An 8,537-nucleotide genomic window follows, 5' to 3' on the forward strand; every position below is an offset into this window, starting at 1 on the left:
ACATATCATCTTGAAATTGACAAATTCACCACACGCCCCTCGTAGTCGACGAGAACGTCTATTCCCACTGAACATGCATCGCCGAAATTTTTGAATAAATCCAGGAATAATCCCGGTGCTATAGTGAGTATTTGTATCAATGTCTTTGTTGCAAAAAGAGATGTAACAAGACCTTTGTTAAAAAATAAAAATAAAAAATTACAACGAGATCTCTATTGTCAAAAAAACTGCAACAAGACCTCTGTTACAAAAAAAACTATATAAAACCTTTAGTTGTAAAAAAAATAACAAGACCTATGTGAAAAAAAAAATCTATATAACTTAACCTATGTTGTAAAATTTTCTGCAACATGACTTATGTTGCAGATTTTTTTTTTGCAACACAGGGCCAACAATAGAAGGTGACGCTCCACGGCTCAGTCAATCAGATCCGACCGACGCGTCCCAGCGCCAAATAAAAAATAAAAATCACCTGCCTCCCCAATCCCTCTCTGAGTGTCTTCATCAGCAGTCAAAGGAGAACTCCAAGCCGCAGTGTTTCACCTTGCCATTGCGGAAAAAACCTACCTTTGACCTGCCAAATTACAGCAGCCATGTTCCTCTGCCGCCGCCACCTCACCTTCTCACCGCTCACCGCCGTCCCCTCTCCCAGTGGACACCGCCCTCTCAGGCCAAGAACGCCCAGAGCCCCAGTCCTCGCATCCAAGAACCCCCCACCACGGCCATGGCTACTGCCAAGGCGGCAATGGCGGTGGCGGTGCAGCAGCACCGATGCCGCCCAACCGTCGCCACCCCTCGTAGAGGCCAGTGTCTCCGGCGGCGGCGAGAAGAAGAGCTTCTGGGCGGCGGTGAGCCTCATCATCGGCACGGCGGTCGGGCCGGGCATGCTGGCGCTGCCGTCGGCCACCATCCGCTCCGGCCCGGCCCCCTCCACCGTGGCCATCCTGCTCTCCTGGGCCTACGTCGTGTCCTCCATCGTCCTCGTCGCCGAGCTCAGCTTCGCGGCCATGGAGAGCGGGGGCGTGGACGAGGTCAGCTTCACGGGACTTGCGTCGAGCACCTTGGGGGCAACCTTCGGCGGCGTCGTCGCCGTCGTCTACGCTGCGCTGAGCTTCTCCCTGATGGTCGCCTGCGTAGCCGGCATCGGCTCGCTGGTCTCCCAGCTCTTCCCCGCGCTGAATCCGGCCCTGGCGAACGCGCTCTTCCCGTGCTTCGCCGGGGTGCTCATCGCCTTCTTCCCGTTCAAGGCCGTCGACGGCGTCAACCGCGTGCTCTGCGGCCTGATGCTCGTCTCGATCACGTCGCTTGTGGTGACAGGCGTCTCCGTCGGCCGGAGCAGCATGCTGAATTCGCTTGGCCACGCGTGCTGGAGCCCTGGTGCCATCTTGCCGGCCATTCCGGTCACCGTGCTCACGCTTGGGTTCCACGTGATCACGCCATTCATCTGCAAGATTGTAGGTGACTCGGTGTATGATGCACGCAGGGCAATTCTCATTGGGGGTGCTGTACCATTGGTCATGGTTTTGTCATGGAATGCGGTCATTCTCGGATTGGCAGGCGCGACCGGCAGTGCAAGGTTTGATGACCCTATTAAGCTTCTTCTCTCGGTGAACCCAGCAGCATTGGCTCCCGTTCGAGGCTTCGCGTTCGCTGCTTTGGCGACGAGCTTGATAGGATATGCCGTCAGCTTCCCGAAGCAGCTGGAAGACACTTTGCAGTTGATTGTTAACAGATTTTCTCCGACGCAAGGAAGTGTGGAGTTGTCCGATGCTGGTGGTGATCATGGCAGGAACGAGGTGGTTCTTACGTTGGCAGTGCTGATCATTCCCATATTTATTGTATCATTCTTTTCAACGGCGTTTGCCAAGGCATTAGATTTCGCCGGGGTTTATGCAAACTGCTTCTTGTTTGGGATCCTGCCTCCTGTGATGGCCTGGATTCATCGGTCACGGAAAAAGAGGTAATGTTCATTAGGCCATATTTCTTATAAAGAATATATATACTACTGTATATAGTTAGCAGCATTGGTAAAAATATAAAATCCAAACCAACCAGCAATGGTCATATATACATGCTGAAATAATGGGAAACGAAGTGCAGAGTACTTAAATATGTAATCAGGGGTGCTAACTTATGCTCAGTACCTTTGCTAATATCTGTCGGCATTGCTGAATGGGGACTAAGCAACTTAATTAAGTCTTTCTTGAAGTGCTCACAATTGTCTTATGTTCAACAGTTCAGTCTTTGTTTAACTGACTCAAATGTCTCCAATTCTTAGCAGTAAAGATAGAATTGTTGATTTGTGCTAGTCCCCTTTTATACTTCACGTTTCTAGACTTTCTGCTTTGTGTCATCCTTGTTTCCACAGGAAGATCCTTATAACTGCTGTGTTCCTTCTGTATTAATTAGATAAGTTCGGCATGTGTTCTAGTAACATTTGTGTATAAAGTTGGAGAGTGGTTGGTTCTATAACTTGCAAACAAAAGTATGAATACTCTGGACCTGTTGAGCTTCCACACAGCTACAGGTACTTTTTTTTATGACATAGCTTTATTTGTTCAACTTAACATAGAGTAAATAGATCTGCAGCTCGTTGAATGTCAAGACAACCATCAAAATTTGGTGTAACGTAGAAATTTTCTGGCTATATGTGATTTGATGAGAAGATAAAGTTATGGAGATAGTAAAAGTATAAGGCTGTAAATAGGGAAATTGTCTGAATGTCTGTGCCCAGACCCTCCAGCTTGACCAGCAAACAATGTAGTTCAACACTGCTACACTTTTTTGTCTGAAACCATGCTACCCCTTTAAAATTTTCTACAGGACATTTAGTACTACTCAGATTAGCCTGACAATAAGACATCTAGCATAATGCAATCACACACTTCTCCAGCCGTTTCCTCTACCTCTTTTCTGGATATGAACATGTCATTCCTCTAAACAGACGCTGTATAGTTTGTGGAACCACTATCGATTTATCAGTTTCAGTTATGCAATCGTTTGTCTTTATTCGTTCTGTAGTCAAACTGTCGATTTTTTGCCTCCAGCTTTCAGAGCACACGATGACCTTTTTGTCATTACGTGTGTGAGTAAAATCATGTAAGATATAATATACTAATTTATGTGATAGCGGTCATTTTATGTGCAAGAAATATTTAATCTTGTGAAGGATGATATAATTTATTATATAAAAACTTCAAAAGAGTAGGTTAGCATCAATATTTCGAGTATCTAAACTGTAAACTTTCATTTTGTTCAACGTTTTTTGTTTGCTTCTTCATCCTCCAGGTCACCTGGTTCATGTGAAGATATTTTGCCTGGTGGGAATGCTGTTCTCTTGGTACTTTTCATCGTTGCGGTTATCCTAGCATTCCGGCATTAAAAGGTAAGCATCTGAGGTGCACATTTGTTTTCTTATCATACAGCTCATGAGTGCTGAGCAAGTCACAAATATAATTCTTCAGAGTTTGACCAACTGAAGTTTCTGTTTCATAATTTCCATGGGCGTGCAAACTAAAATCGTGAAGTTATCATTGCAACTGTCTGCAGAACTAACCAGAGTAATCAAAAGACTTCTTCCAGTAAAATTAGAGGGGAAATGTTATCAAACGTTTGCAGTACAAATAAAAAAGTAAATTCAATATTGTTGAGCTTGGATGGTAAAATTACCACTTACTGAATTATCCACACGGCAGAGAAACTTTTTTTTGACGGATTCTCTTGTGACTCCTTACCGCCAAGGCTACTTCATGCAGTGTTTAGAGCAACATTCGGTCAGACCAATTTTTTAGGAACCCTTGTGTCTGGTGTTCTCTCTTACCACTGGAGTTCTTCTGACAACTTTGATTCATTTAGGACTTCAAGGTCACTAGCTATGTTATTTGTACTCGTGATTACTATATCAGTAAACCGTGTGTCTTTATATATGTCTATTACATCAAGTACATACTCAGTACATCTCTGTAATGTTGATCCAGGCCTGACCATCATTCCGTTAAATGAGCGAAAGAAGTCTGTTTTGGGAGAGAAATTAACCATCTTGTAGTTGATTGGTGCTTGAAAGCTCGACTATATTGTCCTCACCATTAATGGGTTTATTTGTATTATGTAACTATTATTTGAAATAAAAATGATGCTGTATCACCAAACTTTTGTTGACAAACTTACCATTTTGGCCATGTTGATGGACAGTGGCAGAGGATGGTATGAAATTTTGGTAGGGTGAAATCATGATTGTAGTTTTATACATACTAATAAGAGTATTTGATGTTAGATTTATGACAACAAATCCGTGTAGAAACATATTGAAATGAAATTAGCACATGCAAAAATGCCTCACCAAGCTTGTACTACATTTTTGACATTTCATCGATTTTTAACTATATGAAAGCTTCATTGCTGTTTAAGCGTAAAGGAATATCAGCAAAGCCTAGCCTGATTAACTCTCATGTGCCTTAAACATGTAAAGCCCAGCTGCTCAGGCCCTGACACTTCGCTCATCGGTCGTCTGTCTTGTGTCCTGGTGACCTTTGAGTCAGCAATGTCGCCATCCTGAACTCAAGCTGCCCTGTGGCCATGGCATAGAAGCAGAATAGTAGGGAATATTTGCTACGCCTGTTAGGTCGGGCGGCTGCCCTACCCCGCCCTATGTGTCCCTCCACGACAGTTGATGGGTTTGGATGGCCAGAAAGCTTGGTAGCTACTACCTCTGTTTCTAAATATAAGACATTTTTTCAGTTCAATTTAAACTCCAAAGACGTGTTATATTTAGGAACAGAGGGTGTATTTTTATGCATTGACCCAGGTCTAAACTCATGGTGCAGTAGTTTTTCTTGTGCAACATAAGACCATTTTGTGTAGCTAAAAAGGCCATGTCTGCAAATATGCTTGGTAAGGGTCTAATAATTTTTAAATGATTATTTAGTTTAGAAAAAATCCAGATAAGCTTGTCTGCATTTTGGCTCCTGGAAAAGTATTGAACAATCTCCAGGCCACATTCTAAGCTAGTTTGCTCAAGTGTGCTGTACATGTCAGCATGAATGTGCTAGTTCTTTGATATGGTTGTTGCCTAACCCAAAATCGGCATGCTGGCTGATCTTATGTCTTGTTCTAGGTGACTGACTACCCTGAATATCTCTGTTTCCAACCCTACTGGACCTCGTTGAGCTGCACATGGATGAGTGGTGCAATTTCACTTCGGTCGAGGAATGGTGGCGCGCCCTGGCTAATATCAATGACAATGGTGGTGCTGTTAGGAAGGGGCTTGTTTCCATCCTCATGCTTGTGTTGTGGGAAGTGTGGAATGAGCGCAATGCGAGAGTTTATAGGAGCATTTCATCTATGCCAAGTGTAGAAATTGGTATGATTAAGGAGGAGGCCAGGCTAGGGGTTTGTTGCGGGCGCCAAACCTTTGAGTTCGATCATGCCGCGAGAGTAGTACTCTGTGGGTCGGTTGCCGGTTCTGTATAGCTGCTCGTCTTAATTATGAACAGGGCAAAGCTTTTGCCGTTGTTTCAAAAAAAGAAACCCTATTGGCTGACAAGATGCCCTTGTCATGTTCATAGGTACGGAGTAAGATGAGGTGCCAGATTTCGGTTGAAGCGGCGATGCTCCCTGTACGTCATTTTTATTCAGATACAGTACCACCTCTTGATTTTAGGATCCAATGAGTTCATTTGAAGTCTCTGCACCATTTCCATGTAGAACGACTTGCACTGGGCGCAGGTGAAAAGCCTGTAGCTTGTGAAAATCATAGGTTTTGACTTGTGAAGGTGAACGGAATCTGAGCAGTGGAGCTATGGAGGGAGGCATTCATAAGCTGCAGTTTTCATATATACCACTAACCATATCACAATACTTTTTTTTTCACGGGAAACCATATCACAATACTACACACATATAGAAATAAGGGTCTATCTACAACACATCTAGATGTCACATCTAAGCTGATGTTCATTCTGTTTATGGTCTATTTTTTTGTTCTAGTTTTTTTTTGTTGCTGCATTATATATTTGTAGAAGCTTAGATGTGACATCCTTAAAAAATATTTAGATGTGAATTAGACAAACTGTAGGAATAAACAGTAAGACGGAACAGCAACATGTCAAACTGATAGGAGACCTAAACGATAGAACATCACCTTCATAACCACACCGGAGAAGATCAAGACCCAACCTATGGCGCTTGTGATTTCTAGCTGCCATGGATGGAGGGAGAAATTGTAGCCGAGCCGATCATCCCCTATCGCAAAAGGCAAGGGTGACCAAATGAAGAGATGACAATATATAGAAGCACATAAAATGAACAAACGCAAGATCAACAAAGAATCCCTGCTCTTTCTTCGCGAAAGCCAAAATCGCGGGTGGTGGGAGGCACATAATATGACCTAGGAGTAGGACCAGGCAAAGGGCGGCGACTAGGTCCACGCGTGACATCAGACATACACACAAGGGACTGCATAATAACATGTTGTCAAGCAATGAACACTACAAACACATGTATAACATGGCCATCCGGCCATGGAAACAACAAAGACAAGAGAAAGAAAACCAAATATCCAAGACACCCGCAACTAATGTATCATTTGTTGAGTGGCACCACTAGTTACACAATAATTAGTCACTAGGTAAGAATAACCAAAGAAATGACACGCACAAGTGCACGGGCATGATAGAACACTAAAAACCACTCCCTCTGTAAAGTGATCTAAACGCTCTTATATTTCTTTACGGAGGGAGTACATACCAAGGCTCCCAACTGAGAATAAAGAAGATGCAGCTGAACATGCACATTCACGTGTGACCAACACAAAGTAAACACGAGTATAACAATTCAATGAGTAACCAGGAAATGTCCCACAAGCACAAAATAAGAAAACACCGAAAAGTAGTATTATGTTGGGAAATATGCACACATAGCAAGACACAAGAGAGAAATGTATCCCACATGATGATGATCGAGAGTCAACAGATTAGGCAAAACAACAAGATCCAAGAAGTCCAAGGCAAGGCCTGTAAAAAATAATCAACATTGGATCAAACAATAAAAATACCAAATTACATACGACCTCTCTCTCTCTCTCTCTCTCTCTCTCTCTCTTTCTTTTAACATTTTCTCCGATCATTAGTTGTTTTTTATTTTTATAGTATTGTCTATATTTTTATTTTATTTTGAAGCACAGCGTCATTTACAGTCACTAATGTTCGTTCTTTAGCCAATCGGTTACTGCTTCTGTCAATGCCACTCTTGTTGGCGGGGTTGGGGATGAATAGGATACACAGTTGAGCCACCGCCTTACAGGATGGTACAACTAAAGGAGAAAGGTTTTGATAAGATGGAGCTGTCGACAATGGCATCTTGCATGCACTCATGGATTTGACATCCTGAACGATATGCCCGTGATCCTCATCGACGATGCCAAGCCTAAATTATTCCAAGTAAATTAAACATTTGTACTGAACTCTTATACTTACTTATAATTCATTTTTATGATATCGACATTGTAGTTAATATGCCTTTTGACAACTTATAACAATAATTGACCGGATGATAATGATGCTATTATTAATAGCATATCTTGTTCTAATTTTGAAATGTCTTTATAGTGAAAGTTACGATAGATACATTAAGTCTTAAAAAGATATTTAAATCTAATCCCCATAAACGTGAGAAAATAAGAAAACACAAATTGCATGCTTTAGCAGATTCATTTACAATACCCTGATGAAAATAGTTTATCTATCTATGTATGTGTCCTTAAATAGCTTTGTAGATATGTCTAAAGCGCTTCATCTAAAACAATATCTTGATAGTGGTTTCTAGTTTATGATTAGATGTACTTAAATAAAAATTCTAACATATATAAAAAATTATGAGGAGCTTATCATCGAATCATTAGCATGTTATTTTTGAGCAACTTTTGACACATTGCACTACTTTGTAGTTCCTCGTACCAAGACTCAACATGTCCTTGTTACATCATCACTGGTGACTGATACGTCTCCGTCGTATCTACTTTTCTAAACACTTTTGCCCTTGTTTTGGACTCTAACTTGTATGATTTGAATGGAACTAACCCGGACTGACGCTGTTTTCAGCAGAATTGCCATGATGTTGTTTTATGTGCAGAAAACAAAAGCTCTCGGAATGACCTGAAACTCCACAGAATATCTTACAATAAATAATAAAAAATCCTCGCCAAAGATGAAGACCAGGGGGCCCACACCCTGTCCACGAGGGTGGGGGACGTGCCTCCCTACCTCGTGGGCCTCCTGGAGACCTCCCAACTCCAACTCCAACTCTATATATCTGCTCTCGGGGAGAAAACAAATAGGAGAGAAGATTTCATCGCGTTTTACGATACGGAGCCGCCGCCAAGCCCTAAAACCTCTCGGGAGGGCTGATCTGGAGTCCGTTCGGGGCTCCGGAGAGGGGAATCCGTCACCGTCGTCGTCATCAACTATCCTCAATCACCAATTTCATGATGCTCACCACCGTGTGTGAGTAATTCCATCGTAGGCTTGCTGGACGGTGATGGG

The 8,537-nt window shown here is 42.7% G+C and overlaps 1 protein-coding gene across 2 annotated transcripts; it reads left to right on the forward strand.

The window, feature by feature from the left end:
- Positions 1–481: 481 nt before the first annotated feature.
- Positions 482–6,088, forward strand: LOC123085056 (tyrosine-specific transport protein 2). 2 transcript variants are annotated; one of them, XM_044506625.1, is made up of 3 exons: positions 482–1,960; positions 3,289–3,385; positions 3,978–5,074. In XM_044506625.1, the coding sequence occupies exons 1-2, from the start codon at positions 594–596 to the stop codon at positions 3,380–3,382; spliced, it is 1,461 nt and encodes a 486-aa protein (XP_044362560.1). In that variant the 5' UTR covers positions 482–593; the 3' UTR covers positions 3,383–3,385; positions 3,978–5,074. The 2 variants fall into 2 exon arrangements, with proteins under 2 accessions (XP_044362560.1, XP_044362559.1); XM_044506624.1 differs by lacking the exon at positions 3,978–5,074 and adding an exon at positions 5,114–6,088 and having other exon boundaries at positions 485–1,960.
- Positions 6,089–8,537: the final 2,449 nt, after the last annotated feature.

The sequence above is a fragment of the Triticum aestivum genome, chromosome 4A (genome assembly GCF_018294505.1).
Source record: "Triticum aestivum cultivar Chinese Spring chromosome 4A, IWGSC CS RefSeq v2.1, whole genome shotgun sequence".
Classification (NCBI taxonomy): domain Eukaryota; kingdom Viridiplantae; phylum Streptophyta; class Magnoliopsida; order Poales; family Poaceae; genus Triticum; species Triticum aestivum.